Source organism: Bison bison, unplaced genomic scaffold (genome assembly GCF_000754665.1).
Source record: "Bison bison bison isolate TAMUID 2011002044 unplaced genomic scaffold, Bison_UMD1.0 scf7180017864373, whole genome shotgun sequence".
Lineage (NCBI taxonomy): Eukaryota > Metazoa > Chordata > Mammalia > Artiodactyla > Bovidae > Bison > Bison bison.
Window position 1 is genome coordinate 3,720,374 of NW_011494945.1, and position 17,561 is coordinate 3,737,934.

The following is a 17,561-nucleotide window of genomic DNA, read 5'->3' on the forward strand; positions in this document are numbered from 1 at the left end:
ATCATTCTGAATTGAAATGAATGGCTAATAATCTGCTCTTCACACCAACTCTGAAGAGCGCCCCCAGGCTGCCAGCGCACGCGCAGGAGTGTTCCCCATGGTTCACACACTTTGTAGCATCCACTGGGCCCAGCATAGCTCCTCTGTGCTGACCGGTAAGTATCATTATACACCATCTGTTCTGTCAGGCCCGATATCCCTTTTGCTTGAAATACTGCTTGATTCCCACATTTGCTGTGTATAAAATTTCTTGTGTGCCCTTGTCAATTTTCTTATCTTTTTGTCTCATAGCACTGCCAGCGGAACACAACAGGCGAGCACTGTGAGAAATGTCTAGATGGTTATATTGGAGATGCCATCAGGGGGCCCCCCCGGTTCTGCCAGCCATGCCCCTGCCCCCTGCCTCATGTTGCCAAGTAAGTCTTAAAGGAAATAGCCTTTTCTACTGCTTATCCCCTTTGTTTTTCTTTTCTTTCTTCTCCCTATATAGAGTTCTAGGGTTTTTGTACAATCAAAATTGAGTATCTCCTGTTGTAATGAGATTGGAAAAAGTACAGGAAAGTTTTCTAGCCCGAATCCACTTTCAGGAAGACTTAAACACTTGCAGTATAGGTGATGACTCTGTGCCCTAAATACTGGGGGTGGGTTGCAGGACACATCACAGACACAGTGAAGTTTCCCAAGCTTTATAAGCAAGGCTAGTCTCATTTTTTCTCTGCTATCCCTTAACCTAGAGAGATTGCAAATGGTGATACCAACACAATTATAATTCAGTGTTTTCAGCAGTAGTAGTTTCTTCCAACTTACAGAGCAGACCTTTTCTACATGTGGCAGCTAAGTGGATTTTCAGTTAGAAATAGAGCATAGATAAACAGAATGCTTTAGACCAGTCAGCACATAGAAGATTTCTGAGAAGATGAATTTTCACTTCTGGCTGTGTTTCCTGAATGAGAAGTTAAAGACAATATGCATACATCTTAGTGGAAATAATGGAATTCTTTTCAGGCACATATATGTATAAATCCAGTAGTCAAGTCAGGACTGGCCATTTTATTGGCTTAAAAATGTAGAATGTAATGTAGAATTAAAATGATGTAATGGTATTTAGTTTTCCAACATTTTGCATACTCTGTATCAGGTGCTCTTCTGATTATTTGGATGTAATATTTCCTTGATAGTTGTTGTAAAGATTAAATAATGCATATAAAGTAACTAGAAAAAGTCCTGAATGCCTTACATACACACACACTCTCTCTCTCTCTCTCTCTCTCTCTGTCTCTTGTTTTCCTTTTTATTATGGCTTAAGACAGGATATTGAAGATAGTTCCCTGTGCTATATAATAGGATCTTGGTGTTTATCCACCCTATACATAATAGTTCGCATCAGCTAACCCCAGACTCCCAACCCGTCCCTCTCCCACCCCTCTCCGGCCACCTGACGACCGCCAGTCTGTCCCTATGTCTGTGAATCAGTTTCTGTCCCATAGCTAAGTTCATTTGTGTCATTTGTTCCATTCCACACATAAGTAATATCATCCCACACACTTTCTTATAAAGAGAAAAGAGATGACAGCCAAGTTTCCCCCTGTTTTCCCCTTTATTGAACACCAGTGTCACCTAACATTTCACCTCATAGCTTGTGATTTGTTCAGAGCCTCTGATGAGTCTGGCAGGCAGTGAAGAAGTCAAAAGCTTTACAGTCCCATCTTTCTTTAGAAACCATTAAACTGCCTTAGCCCTTGCTTTGTAACTTTTCCTGTTCAGTGGTATTAATAACATGTACAGAATGGATGGTTCTGAGAGTGGGAGTGGAAAACTCAAACACTGTTCTGTTATTTTTATTCAAGCATGTCCTGATTTATGAGCTCCCTTTGCTTCATCAAGATATATTATTTAATTGTTCATTAATATTCTGCTCTCAAGCATGAGTCTTAACCATATCTGATGGTGTGTTCAATGTGCCGTTCCCTTACCGTGGTGTAGTTATTTTGTTTAATATATTTACCTCCAACTTTCTAATAAGTTTCACTCATTCTCCTACATGAACAAAGTTGTTATATAGCATCATCTGCTCAAAGCAGGTTTATAAGATTAGAGCTGCAGTTTCTTTAGAAATTAACAGATGAATTAGAAAGGTAATCCCAAATTCTTCATTGTGTTGTCTGACTTTTGTACTTTTTTGCACCATACATACAACAATTACTTATCTAAATTATGTGACATTAATGCTTTGAGATATGAGGCTTCTGGAACCTCATTGGCTGAGAAGTCTTATCTACGTAAAATCAATATTAATCAGGCACTTATTTCGTGCCAATCATGTACTGGTTGTTGGTCACAGTTGTGAATAGAATGGTCAAAAACTCCTGCCTTCCTTAAAATAGATCAGATTACAACAGTATTTTGACGCTTCTAAAGCATTTGACCTCTTTATCTATGAGACAGATTATCCAGTGTCTTAGTTCCTCAAGAAGCTCTTTTGAAGATTGTTAATGCTTTTAAATAAAATAAGCAGAAACTTGCCAGTCGGGTAATGAGCTTCATGTCTTAAAAGAGAAAACAGAGGTAGTTCCATAGGCACCAAGAAATACCATTTCCACCCATGTTCTTTCTCTGCTTGTGTGTGTAGATCTGAGTTCAAAAGAGCAATTGAGGGACTTAGGGAATGATTGTGCAGTTAGGTACATATTCACAGATATTCATAGATATAAAAGCTGAAGTTTCTAGAGGACAGATTTGAGATGAAAAAACCTGTTGAAAATTAACACAAAAGCAAAAATATACAAGCTGTAAGTAAAGAACATATGTGAGAGTATGGAGGAATGGGGAAGGGTAGGAGAGATCTGCTTTCTCTGTAGTGGCAATTGTTCTATTTCCTGAATCCCTTTGGGGAGAAAACTGGCTCCAAAAAGCTGGGAGTAGTCTGCAGTCATAGAATAGGACAAATTGGCCTGGATCCTATAAAGTGCTAGTCTTTGATCTGGCCTTATTATTGACTGAGTTAACTAATCTCAAATACTAATCAAATATCGTATAAAATCAGACTCCCCACTGCCTCTTTCAGCTTTTCTTAAAATTCATATTGCTGCTTTCTATAAAAATCATTCATATTGCTGCTTTCTATAAAAATTAAAGTGCCAGGACTTTTATTTGAGCTTTCAGAAAGGCACCATGTGTGGAATCTCAGTTCTGTTAGAAAGATACACTAGTTGAGCCTACAGACCCAGGATTTGGATCCCCAGTTACAAGAGCCACATCTGAAAGCAAGAAAGTGATGCTTGAGGGAGTTTTGCAAACAAACAGTGCTGAGTCTGTTTTCCTTTAAGTTCCCTGAGGGTTTTTCAAAAGCACAACTCCCTTCCACTTGGAAAGAGCACCATGGTTGTTAGTGTGGCCTGAGAAAGGCACAGTGATTTCATTTCCCTAGCGCCAAACAGACTTTAGCCTAAGCAAAATGTAAACAGTTAATGCTGATGAAAAACCAAAAAAGGAGCTCTCGATGGCCCTACTGCCCCTGCGTCTCCCTCCACCAAGACCAGTGGTCACATAGCTGTTCCCAGGGTGCATTTACACAGAGCTCTGTTATTTATTTGGGGTTTGGCCAAACATCCTCCATGTCTACTAATTGCTCCAAGTAAGGAAAATGTCATCTGTTCGTAACAGTAGGACGTTAGCTCAAAGAAGATAACTCCAGGCAGATATTTCATGCCTTCAGGCCATGGGTGGGCCACTGGGTGGAACATCTTCAAAGAAATATGCATGTTCTGGACACTTAACTGATGGTGTTTCTTTAAGGAGGCTGAGGAATAAGAACAAGAAAAATAAAGGATAAATGCCAAAGAAATGTAATTCATTGGAGTGTTTTTAACCAAACTGCTAGAGAAAATAAATTGTGTGTACTGCCTTTTACTGAGAAGCACATGTTGTTTTCTGATTGATTTTATAAATGTATTCACACAAAGCAAACATATCCATTTGCTTTCCTCCGAAGACCATTAGGTCTTTGCTGATACATGCAGAAATGTGAGAACAGCAGGTCACGCTCCATGGATTGTACACTACCTAAGCCAAAACTAATTTAAAAGTCTTTAAAATTTTGTATACCATCCTCATAGGGATAGATTCCTGTCAACGTAGAATTTTCAAAATGTATAGAGTAATACTCCATTTCCCTGCCTTGATAATTCAAATATTTATTCTGCTGAAACAATGTTTGTTTGTTTTCTGTTCTGTGTCCTCTACTTTTTATTATCAAAAAAAGAAGAAGAATCAAGAGAGAGGGTTTCATGGACTAGAATCCTTTTACTGTGGGTCCTATTTTTCACTTGAGTACTTGCTTTGTGACTTTGGTCAGTTGAGCCAGTCCCTGCACCCTTTATTCCCAACCTTAAGGTACACATGAAAGAAATTAAAGTTCTGTGGAGATTATAAAGCATAGTTTAGAACTGGCTCATGACGTTGAAGAGTGAAAGAGAGCTAATGCAGGAAAAAAGAGGAAAACTTTTAACATCACAGAAAGTGACGGAAAAAAGAGAAAGTTATCATATGAATCTAAAATCACAGGTAAAATTTGCTTATTTTATATCCAGCTTTGGAATATGTGGTTTAGACTTGCATTAAATACACACACACACACACACAGATATACGTGATGTTCTACAAATTCCCACTGTTTCAAGTCAAAATAATGAAGTGCCTCTATGGAAAAATAAATGAGGTAGACAGAAATGGTGTCACCAGTGCTGTGTCACTTTCTGTCTGAGCCTGATACTCGAAGCTTTCCTGAAAGGAGGGAGATTTAATTTAAATGAAGCAAGTGATCACACCCATTTGACCTTGAGGGGGACCAATGTAGAGATGATCTAATCAAAATTAAGACAGCCTCTTCAGTGATGTATGGAATTGACTTCTAATATTCTCTTTCAATTCTAGTTTTGCAGAGTCCTGCTATAGGAAAAACGGAGCTGTTCGGTGTATTTGTAAAGAAAACTATGCTGGACCTAATTGTGAAAGGTAGGCTCCTGAATACCCCTATGCTCTGTGATGGTAAAAGGAAACTTCCTGTTTCCTACATTCCTCAGTTCTGCCCTGCTCTCATTCAATAGGTCTTAAGAAGCAATGACGGATAGCATTTCAGAACCCTTTAGGGGAACTTTCCCAAACCCCATGCCGTAGATACAACTAGAAGAATGCTCCCTAGGGACTTCCCTGGTGGTCCAGTGGATAAGAATCTGCCTGCCAATGCAGGGGACCACGGGTTCAGTCCCTGGATGGGGAAGATCCCACGTGCCCCAGAGCAACTAAATCCGTGTGCCACAACTACTGAAACCTGTGCTGTCTAGAGCCTGTGCTCCACAACAGAAGCCACTGCAGTGAGACGCCTGTGCACCACAGCTAGAGAGTAGCCCGAGCAGCAGCAAAGACTCGGTGGAGTCACAAGTAAGTTAATTAGTTTAAAAAAAAAAAAGAATGCTCCCTAGGCGTCCATGGCTACATCGCAGGATAAATGGGTAAGGAAAGAGGGAAATGCATGTCTGTATTTTGAAGAAATGGTTTTGGCAACGGTCCTTTCTCTCTCTCTCTCACTGAGAACTAGTAGTACAGTAATTAATGTCCAAAAGAGAGGGAGAAAGAGAGAAAGACTTCTTCAGGCATTCCTTTATTAACTGGTCAGTTAACAGTGATACATTGAAAAAGGCACAAACCTATTATTGAACCTATTTTTTATACCATTTCCTCTCCTGAAAAGTAATTCCATGAATTTGGATTTTCTGAATTCCTTTTTTGGTATTTATACCTAACACTTTTTTAAGTTGCTTTGGGCTTTGCTCAAACAGGAAAGGACTTGGCAAACTAGAGTGCACGGCTTCCCACCAAATGATTTCTGGCAAGATATTTCCCATCCTCCCTCAGCTGCTCACAGGTTTCTAATTTAAAAGGGTTTTCACTAAAAGAGTCTCACAGAGAGGTCTTCTTATTTTTAACACAAATGCCATTAACGTCGGCCTTCCCATGTGTTTAGGCAGCAAAATGAGGCGTGGTGTCCTCAGGACAAGGAAGGAAGGGCCAGAAAGGACCGGTCAGATGTCTAGTTCCATATCCCCATGGCCGTGGGGCGCTCACTTCACACAGCACACTGCCTACTGCCCTGGGTGGGGCTCACAGACTCAGCCTAGGGTTCAAAAGGTAAACCTTAATTACCGTTTCACATCCAAAGAAAACACCCTCCATGTCTCAAAGTGTAGCTCTGGAACCCTTTTGAAAAAGCCAGTGTCTATGGAATGTAGAAAATCTCTATTTTGAGTAGATTGTTATTGTAATTGTTAAATATGCAAAATATGGATAATTCTTTTGCTAAAGAGTTGTGGGATTTTTCCCCCTTTTTACTGTAAGGGAAGAGGAACATGAAAGCTAAGAGACCATGTGAATGTCATCCTTTAGGGGAACCGCTAGAGATGATCAGACGACCTTCGGCTGATGACTGTTGGTGACTTGCTTATTCTGTATTTCTTTATGTGGGGGCCCAGGAACGTGAACCATCCAATTTACTCATTATCTGGCTCCTCAGGGATGTGAGAGGTTGTTCATCAGCCAGGGATGGAGTTTCTCATCAGTGTCTGAGGTTAAACTCAGTTTAGTCTGATAAGGATTGAGCAATATTCCTGGCTAATGGGTGCTGGATGGCTCCTAAGAGGGGAATTAATAGTCTTAGAGTCCTGCTGACCGAACACACATTCCCCCAGAAGTGAAGTAATCTGGTCCCCAAAGGCTCAGTTCTACAGAATCACACAGGGGTGTGGATAGGGTTCTGTCGGCGACAGTGGGGGGCCTGGCACAAGACAGCAAGTACCCTCAGACGTGGAGCTGTGGGTAATAAATCCCCCGGCACACGTTGGAGGCTCCTGGAACCTGGCATTAATCAGCAAGGCTCAGTGAGATCTGCTGCTTAGCTAAACCTGGATTGATAGGATGGAGGGGAGAGCACTAGTTTGGGAGGTGGAAGTAAAGTGCTGAGATGTAGTGTCAGCCTGGCTGAGTCCACCTCTCAGCTTTGGATTCCTTTGTGATCCCTTTGTGATTCTCCTGGTAAGTTATTTGATCTCTATGTGGCAATTTCCACGTCTCTAGAAAGGCAAAAAATGAAAAATACCCACCTCATAAGACTGGTGTGAGGAATACTGTGAAGTTCTTAGTATGGGACTTAATCTATGGGACTTAATAAATGCTCGATAATAATTACTGGTGACAGTGTGAGTCATTGTGCCTGTTGTCCTGTTTCCACCACTGGCATAATGTGTGCTTGGGACCAGTTGGCTTGTTTCCCTAAATCTCAGTTTCCTTAACTAGAAACAGTGCCTTTACTATGATTGTCTCTTATGTCCTCCCTCAGCCTCATAACTACCCCTAGAGGTGCTCATATTTTATCATTTTGCAGGTGAACCAGGATTTGGAAAGTTTGGGCTAAACATTTGTATTCTTCTCCCATTCTGCCTTTCCCAAATGTCTTCCCTAAGAGTCTCCTATTTTAAACGTCGATGATTAATGAGCTAGATGAACTTCTGATGTGGAGGAGAAAAATGGTTAATCTGTTGACTAGATGCTCTTTGACAGGAGGCTACATCTAAAGGGGTGCTGAAAGTAAACGTCTCTTCCAAGACCTTTCATCTGCTTTAGGGGAGGATCAGTTAGAGCAAATTTCTTCATATTTCCTGTCCATCCTTCCTTACACCCTGCTCTTTTAAAGAGAATGTAGTGAGGTCTTTTACATTAAAAATTGACCTGATAATCCAGGGAACTCTTCCTCAAAATAGAAATGACCACGGAAACAGATTGTGGTGGAGTGGAGGTAAGATATGGTCTCTTGTCCTCAATGAAGTCAAAGCTAGGGGAGAAGACAAACCTCAAAAGCATTGATTGCCAGACAGAAAAAAGGAAACGCCAAAGAGAAGGCTAGCAGAGGCTCTTCACAACTGTAGTGGAAGGAAAGATTTCCTTCCCATGGAGGGGCTGGGTCATCTCACAGGAGGTGGCCTCAGCTGCTTGTGATTTCTTTGACTCTGGAACTGAGGGGAGGGGGGTCTCTGTTTTGAGTTTAATCATCAGATTGTTAAGTTTTTCCAGTTAAACTTCATCTAATATGTTTTCAGTTAATTTGTAAACTCAAATCCGCCCACAAGATCTTTTCAAAATATGTAGCTGGTTTGTATGGCTATCTCGTTCGTCCAAACAAGAATGCACTGGGTATTTCTGCACTTAGAGATCTTTTAATCAAAGGTGGTTTTCAAGTCTGACTTTGTGTATGTATCTCCTGGAAACCTTTGGATTCCCGGGCCCTGCCTAAACCCCTCCGTGCCCTGCCTAAACCCCTCCGTGCCCCACTGAAAAGAGACCTCTCAGGTGAGGCTGGGGACCCATATTTTGACTCCCCGTTGCGTTCTCACAGCAGTCGTCTCACTGGCTTGTGAACTACTGCTCTGTTTCAACCTTTGATACCACACCCACAAACTATAAAATAGTGCTTCCCAAACTGGGACCCAAGAGCCACAGGTGTCCTCAGAAATATTTGTGGAGGTTCATGGGTTCTCAGGGAGTTTTTTCTTAATTTTGTGTTTTATTTCAGTGATAATCCTGAGGGGAAAAAAGTTCACTGAAACATGTTCTATACATTCTGTAGTACCATGTTATAATAGAGGAGGATCTATCTGCCTCAGAGCTCATGGCTGATGGTGTGTCAGTGAGACATTACAGACAGCTGGAGGTCCAAAGACATGACATTGAGGCAAACTGAGTCATCATACAGCAGAAGATAATAAGAAGAGGTGCCAAGAATACCAAAAGAAGTATACAGAAAAATCTTAATGACCCAGATAACCATGATGGAGTGATCAGTCACCTAGAGCCAGACATCCTGGAATGCAAAGTCAAATGGGCTTTACAAAACATCACTACGAACAAAGCTAGTGGAAGTAATGGAATTCCAATTGAGCTATTTCAAGTCCTAAAAAAAGATGCTCTTAAAGTGCTGCACTCAGTATGCCAGCAAATTTGTAAAACTTAGCAGTGGCCACAGGACTGGAAAAGATCAGTTTTCATTGCAGTCCCAAAAGAAAGGCATGCCAAAGAATGCTCAAACTACCGCACAATTGCACTTATCTCACACGCTAGCAAAGTAATGCTTAAAATTCTCCAAACCAGGCTTCAACAGTATGTGAACCATGAACTTCCACGTGTTCAAGCTGGATTTAGAAAAGGCAGAGGAACCAGAAATCAAATTGCCAACATCCATTGGATCATAGAAAAAGCAAAAGAGTTCCAGAAAACATCTACTTCTTTATTGACTATGCCAAAACCTTTGACTGTGTGGATCACAACAAATTGTGGAAAATTCTTCAAGAGATGGGAATACCAGACCACCTTACCTGCCTCCTGAGAAATCTGTATGCAGGTCAAGAAGCAACAGTTAGAACTGGACATAGGACAGTAGACTGGTTCCAAATCAGGAAAGGAATACGTCAAGGCTATATATATTGTCACCATGTTTATTTAACTTATATGCAGACTACATCAGGCAAAATGCCAGGCTGGATGAAGTACAAGCTGGAATCAGATTGCTGGGAGAAATATCAATAACCTCAGATACACAGATGACATGACCCTGATGGCAGAAAGCAAAGAACTAAAGAGCGTCTTGATGAAAGTAGAAGAGGAGAGTGAAAAAGTTGGCTTAAAACTCAACATTCAGAAAACTAAGATCATGGCATCCAGTCCCATCACTTCATGGCAAATAGATGGGGAGACAATGAAAACAGTGACAGACTTTATTTTGGGGGGCTCCAAAACCACTGCAGATGGTGACTGCTGCCATTTAATTAAAAGACGCTTGCTCCTTGGAAGAAAAGGTATGACCAGCCTGCTGCTGCTGCTAAGTCACTTCAGTCGTGTCCGACTCTGTGCGACCCCATAGACAGCAGCCCACCAGGCTCCCCTGTCCCCGGGATTCTCCAGGCAAGAACACTGGAGTGGGCTGCCATTTCTTTGTCCAGTGCATGAAAGTGAAAAGTGAAAGTGAAGTCGCTCAGCCGTGTCTGACTCTTAGCAACCCCATGGACTGCAGCCTACTAGGCTCCTCCATCCATGGGATTTTCCAGGCAAGAGTACTGGAGTGGGGTGCCAGACAGTGTATTAAAAAGCAGAGACATTACTTTGCCAACAGAGTTCCATATAGTCAAAACTATGGTTTTTCCAGTAGTCATGTATGGATGTGAGAGTTGGACCATAAAGAAGGCTGAGTGCCAAAGAATTGATGCTTTTGAACTGTGGTGTTGGAGAAGACCCTTGGGAGTCCCTTGGACTGCAAGGAGATCAAACCAGTCAATCCTAAAGGAAATCAGTCCTGAATATTCATTGGAAGGACTGATGCTGAAGCTGAAACTCAAATACTTTGGCCACCTGATGCGAAGAACTGACTTATTGGAAAAGACCCTGATGCTGGGAAAGATTGAAGGCGGGAGGAGAAGGGGACGACAGAGAATGAGATAGTTGGATGGCATCACCGACTCGATGGACATGAGTTTGAGCAAGCTTCAGGAGTTGGTGATGGACAGGGAAGCCTGGAAAACTGCAGTCCATGGGGTCACAAAGACTTGGACACGACTGGGCAACTGAGCTGAACTGAACTGAGTCCTCACACAGCACAGGGCAGATCATGCATGCTGCAGTCCAACAGTCCTCTACCATCTCACATTGCAAATGGTCATTCAGTTGCAACAACATCATCTGTTGCCTGAATTATGCTGCTAATTTGAATTTAATTCATTTTATAGTTTTGTTGTGTTTTATTTGGAAAATTTATCCTGGTTTTTCAAGATATATAAGAGTCATAGACATAAAGAGTTACACTTAGTTTTCTTTTTGAAGTATTTAAGGATGATTTAAGCAAACACTGGAAGAGATAGTCTGTATAAATGTTTTCCTTTTCACAAGTATACATACAACATACATGTTTGTGCAACACTGGTCTAAAATAGGAAAGACATGAGCCTCTTTAGTACTGTGCAAAATAGCTCAAACATGCTGGTCTTCCCAGTAAGGTCCGAGTTATTTAGCCTACTCTGGGCCCTGCCTATCTCTTCCCAAAGCCCTTTCTCACCTGATAATTTAAACTCCCCATACTGGACCTGCTGCTCTTAACACCAGCTGTAGAGCTGGTGCAACCACATATTGTTGCATTTAGATGATGATCATGGTGATAATGGTAAAAATAATCAGTAATATTTACTAGTGCTTATTGTATGCCAGGTACTGTTGTCAGCACTTTCTTTGCAGGCAATGATACATTTAAACCTCAAAGAAAAATCCTATGAGATACCATTTTCATCCTTATTTACAGAAAAAGAAAGTGAGACACAGAGAGGTTAAGCCATTTGTTCAAAGTCAAACAATTTTTAAAAATCTCTTTGAACTGTGAGCTTCTCAACAGTAGTATCTTATTTATGTCTCTCTTCATTCTTCCCCCATTACAGTATCTAGAATATTGTAGGCACTGAGTTACATTTGTTTCAGTAATGCTTCTTTAAAACTTTTTTTTACTAAAAATCCCAGAACTTTTATTATTCCTTTAAAAAGACTCCATGCAGTGACAAGAGTCAGACATTTCTTGCACCATTTGATACCCTACTTCTCATCCCATGCCTGGAAAATCAAAGACCCAGAATTGAATAGAGGTTGCAGATGTAAGTTATCTTCTGATGCAAATAATTATAAAATGAACAGTCATATGGACAGGAGTTTTGAATCTCATTCTCCTTCAGAGTGACCTTCCCTCTGCTCCTAAGTAGTACATTTTATTTAAAGATGGAGGGGCCTGAGACTCAGATCCTTGAAGAGATTTAATCTAAGGTCACACAATTGACCCTCATTGTTCAATGAAGAGTTTTCAGTTACTCAACATATATGATATCCATGTCTAAGTAGTCCATATTGTCTCTTGTGGCAGCTTTAACGGTGTACCCTCATCCATTCAGCTCTTTGGGGGATTGAGAGACATGCTGAAACCATATGAGGATTTATTAGGTGGCTCTTATTGCTTAAGGATCAGGAAAGAAAAATGGGGCAAATTAAAGTAAATTTAAGGGAATCTGAAAATCTAACAGGAAAGACTAAACATAATATCATCAGAGACCATGATGATGACAGTGACAATGATTTTGATAATGACCTTGAACTTAGAAAAAAATAATGAAAAGGATGAGGAAGCTAACATTTATTGAGGATTATATTATGATTCAGGCTTCCGAGATGGCGCAGTGGTGAAGAGTCTGCCTGCCAGGGCAGGAGACTCAGGTTCAATCCGTGGGTTGGGAAGATCCCCTAGGGTAGGAAATGTATTCTTGCTGGGAATATCCCATGGACAGAGGAGCCTGGAGGGCTACAACCCATGGGCTCGCAAAGAGTCAGATGCGCCTGAACACACACCATATTATGATTTGGTGAATTAGTCTGATTCTTTATGCAGGCATCATGTTTTTCATGATGTTCTGACATAAGCTGTCAGACCTGTTATCTGTACAAAATTTCTTCTCATAAGCCCTACTCTTGGCTGCTCCATTTCTCGATTCTTGCCCTGTGACCTGGAATGGGTTACTTATATTTCCCTAGCTTTAGTTCCCAGTCTTTCGTAGGGAAGTGGAGAGCATTTATCTGGTACCTACTGTGTAACAGATACTTTTTTTCTTTGTTTAATTTAACCCAAATGACTATAGAGCCATGTCCTCCTCAGAAAAGCTTCTGTGCCACCTGGGCTGGGAATTTTGGCACCTTTGATAAAGGCATTCAATGAGGGCTAGAATGTAGCCCTGGGAAGAGAAGCAAAGGAGAAAGAGCAGAGCACAGGGAAAACACTACAAAAACTCCCCAAATAATAGTTTTTCATCAAAAAAAATTTTTTTGACCAAAATGTTTTTTCCAAAAAGCATATCTTTTTTCCCCCCATTTTGCCAAATGATATGATCACTGACTGAAATGACAAAGTTCATATGTCACTGTTTTTTCATTTGCATTGTATATTTATCAGCTCTATTTTCTCTGAGTGAATTAAGTCATTAGTATAACTAGAAATGAAATTACAGAAGCAAATAAAAGTGCATCAGTCCTGGGTACCTGGACTCCAGTGCTGACTCTGAATCCAATTCCTGGTCCTTCTGTATCCTTTGTAATTTACTCTTAGAGGGCAGGAATTAGACATATTAACAGATAGCATTTAATTACTCACCTGTTATATCATTAATGGGTTAATTAGTTGACTCATTAATGCCATACTTGTGGAGTGAAAAGAGTATAAACTTGGGAGTCCCACTCGATGCTTGAGCCATGTAGTGGTGAACCAGTCATCCAGCTTCTTCATCATCTGGTTTCCTCATCTATAAACTTGGAGTCAGAGGGGGCTTAGTACAAAACCTTTATGTTCTCATGCTATAACATCTGTAGGGTAGAAGTTGGGACTGTGACTTCAGAGTTGCCTCTGAGACTGCCACCAAAAGATGTTCTTGAAATTCAAAGTAACTCAAAGTAGGTCTCTACTGTGGTTGAGATTCTGACTTAGAGAAGAGAGAGTTTGGTTTTTCTCTTGTAGAAAACCAGGAGACTGCCTATGGAGATCAAAAACAGTGGAATCAAACAGAGAAAAGAAAGTAACTGGCATCTGGCTTCTGTGAGCTTGGACAAATCCGTTCACTCCCAGACCTCAGGCTCCCAAGTTGCACACTGAGGTGGCAGATCCACATCCCATTTTAGTGAGCCTAAGAATCCTAATATTCTGTTTGGTGGACTGCAGCCCAGGATAGTAATTCAATCCAGCCGTGAGCTCCACAGAGGAATGATGTATGCTGACTTGGGGACCAGAGGGCCTGTAAACTAGAGGTACAGAGACATGAGTATGAATAACAAAATGTATCAAGCATTTCCTCTTTGTGGGTTGTGTGGCACTTAACATTCATATCTTCTTCATGGTCCTCAGTATCTAGAGTTTGTATAATTATGCCTAATTCCTTTCCTGTTCTTTCAGTGCATAGGCTGTGTGTTTTTCCTCTTCTGTCTCTCCATGCCTTACACAAAATAGACATGAATTGTCCTTCTGTTGGTTGAATTCACTCATTCATGTAAAGCAGCAGCAGTGTGATCCAGGGTGGAGTGAAGAAAAGAACATCAGGGTCAGAGGGTCTGGGTCATATGCTGTCACTTCCTGGCTGTGCAAGACTGGGAAATCAAACTAGCCTCTCAACCTCAGGATGCCAGGCCTGGGTGCCCTCCCTCCTGGGTGTCTGTGGTAACTAAATAAACTTACCTAGTTGAAGCCATGAGATGCAATGCAAGTGACTGAACATACACCATCATTATGATTACATCAAAAAACCGAGACAGGAATAAAGCCTGGGAAAACATACACAAAATGTTGAACAGTGATTTTGTTAAGGTCTTGGGATTACAGGTGTGATTTTTTTTTTAATTTTTCTGTTTTTCAAATGTTCTGAATCATAATTCTTTTGCTTTAAATGGAGGCCTTTAAAAATGTGGTGTCTTATTATTACTGGCTGGGTCTTATTGGTTTCCTTGGAAAGTCTTGCTTTCCACTCCCAAGGCCAAGGTTCCACCCGAGGCCCTCCCCACCCAACCCCGGTCTCCGATTCCAGCCCGCAGTCCATCCTGAACTCTGATGCCAACACTGGCTTCACTCACCATTACTTTTATCACACATGAAAACCTTCACTGGCTCTCTTCCTTTTTCTCTCTCTTCAAAACTAACTCCTCTGCCCAACCTTCAGTCCCATGATGGTGCAACTGCACGTTCTTTCCAGCCACTCCCAAAGCTGCTTCAGCCCACCTTAGCCAGTCTTCAACACCAATTTAGGGTCCACAGCAAAACAGGGACAACAGCCAGCCAGAAAATGTGTATGTTGGCTCAAACCGTATTCTTACAAAGTTTGAAGCAACCTTTAAAAACCGAGATTTCACATACAAATCCAAACTTCAACATTTCCTTTAAAAACAGTAAGATTTACAGGACAGATCATTCCCTCACAGGTATCCTTTGGAAACAGTTGATAGGAGCTGAGAAGCACCTGCCCCCTCAGATGAGGCCTGTGGTCCCATCACGCTCAGCAGGGCTTCTGCTGGCCTACAGGTTACCTTTTGGAAACAGTAAAGAAAGGCATTTTTCCTCTGGGCAGAGGCAGCCCCACCCAGAGTGTGCAACTTGGCAAAGCCAGCAAAGGCTGGGAAAGTATCAGTCTCTGCTCTCCAGCTGGGCTGGATTCTCTTCATTAAGGGCCAGCTGGCATGACCATAGGCATCAGCTCTGCCCCCACAACAAACGCAGCTAGGTATCTGGCCTCTGTAGGCTTATACATCTAAAACCTACAGAGTAATGGCCATCTGGCTCCAACTCCACTTATCTGTGGGACTCCCTCAGCTCTGCCCTCTGCTTCATCTCCACACTGTCTTCTTTCAGTCACAGGGTGGCTGCCAGAGCCGGTCGTGCTGCCTGCCTCTTTATTCACCTGCGGATGGAGAGAATGCCTTCACAAAGCCCTCAAACAAGAGCCCGAGCTCCACTCCAACTGAATCAGTCCTGTGCCAAACCATTTTGACTGGGACAGTGCCAGGCACTGATTGGCTCAGGTTTAGTTTATCAGAACAATCACTCTGGCAAGGTGGAATATATACCAGTGATTCTCAGTAAAGGTATTATTAAAATTTTGTCCAGAACAATTCTTAGCTGTGCCCTAGTGGCAAATCTCATGGCCACTTTTAGCATATCTAGTACCACCATCCTATGGCAGCAGTGCATCCCAGTCATTGGGGTGTGACCACAAATGCCCACAAACTGGTTATAGCCAGACACTCCTGCGCCTGAAGGTCTTGCTGAACTGAACAGGCTGGAACACAATGGAGAGGGGGGATTAATTCTGGGAGAACAGTCCAGAAATTCATTATACTTTCTTCTAAGTAGGAAAGAAGACAAAAAGGAAGAAAACTGTGGATGCTCAATTTTTAACGTGTGATTCCCCTTCAGATGTGCTCCTGGTTACTATGGAAACCCCTTGCTGATCGGAAGCACTTGTAAGAAATGTGACTGCAGTGGGAATTCAGATCCTAATCTGATCTTTGAAGATTGTGATGAGGTCACTGGCCAGTGTAGGAATTGCTTACGCAACACCACTGGATTCAAGTGTGAACGGTGCGCGCCTGGGTACTATGGAGATGCGAGGAGAGCCAAGAACTGTGCAGGTACAGTGCTGTGCACACGACTGCAGCCACCCGACAGGCGCACGCGTGACAGGAGCAGGCTCTCTGTCAGTGCCAGGTTCAGGTGGATTTCTCTTGGGGACATACTGCAGTTACCCCCTTGACACTTTCCCAGGGTAGTATGGAGTCTCAGGGTGTGCATCCCATATTCATAGGGGTAGATATTTTTGTCACGACTAGTGTAACTTAGCTCATGGGTAGAATGAACCATGAGACACTTAACACCAGTGACCTTTTGTCTTACCATCTTCATGTCCTTCCAGTTTTGACCAAAGAAGTAAATCAGACTTCTGCAGATAACCTATCATTGACCAGAGGACTGAATGAAAGCTTGTGTGGTTCACATCAATTTTCTTATTCTGCAAACTATGTCTTTCTTTTTAGTTATATTTGGTAAAAGTTAGCATTTCAGTGAAATAGGTTAGCAAATCCAGGAGTAGTTTCATCCCCCTATTTCTTCAAATTATCAGAGAAAATATTTCAGGGATAGTATCTTCCTGGATAGACTTCAGTTAGACTGAAAAGTACCAATTTTATTTGGGATTTCTCCAATCCATTTACCTCAGAGAGTGAAGCTCTTCAGAAGTAAAGTTAAATTGCCTTCCTGCAGGATTAAAGGAAGGCTGAGACTGAGTATTCCTCCTTGTATGTGCCTTTGAGATGAAGAAGACTGAGGAAGAGGTATTGTGCTCTTGTGGCTTGCTTCAGTTAGAGATACTCTCACTGAAACAGGTTTCCACTTAAAGAGATTTTTAAGAAGTGAAGAGTTTGAAATTGAGAAGAAAACAAATATGATCTGCAGAAGTCACAGAAAAGTAACCATGCCTCCAGGAAAGCTGTGTGCACAGAAACATAGCCCCGAGAATAACAGAGGGAGGAGAGGAGCACTGTCCAGTCAGACTAGAGAGAAGTGGGCATCGGAAAGAGGGTTGGCAAAGCCAAAGACTTAAACATTGGCATCCTGATTCTCAAAATATTGACTAAACTCATGTTTAAATGGCATGGATGCAGATCACTCTTAGAAAAGAAGCTAATGTTGGAAGCAATAATGCATGACCTTGCTGAATTGTTTCATAAATCTGAATTTTGTGGAACATTTTAACAGCCAAAATGTAATAAATGTATGTTATCCTTGAAGCCAATATTTTATGATTATTCTGTAAAGACAGTTAAGAGGTGGGAGGAAATTCACAATTCTATTCCAGCTTACTGCTAGCCTACATAACTGAAGAAATCCTTTATAAATATTAAAAATTAAT

General features: G+C 41.6%; 1 protein-coding gene across 4 annotated transcripts in view; it reads left to right on the forward strand.

Annotated features, from left to right (window-relative positions):
• LAMA4 (laminin, alpha 4) overlaps nucleotides 1-17,561 on the forward strand; it is a 149,592-nt gene that overhangs the window by 51,347 nt on the left and 80,684 nt on the right. For all 4 annotated transcript variants that reach the window (XM_010856579.1, XM_010856578.1, XM_010856581.1 and 1 more), the window contains 3 exons: nucleotides 292-416; nucleotides 4,933-5,013; nucleotides 16,070-16,284. In XM_010856579.1, the coding sequence (XP_010854881.1) occupies nucleotides 292-416; nucleotides 4,933-5,013; nucleotides 16,070-16,284 (421 nt within the window). The remainder of the gene's footprint in view (nucleotides 1-291; nucleotides 417-4,932; nucleotides 5,014-16,069; nucleotides 16,285-17,561) is intronic.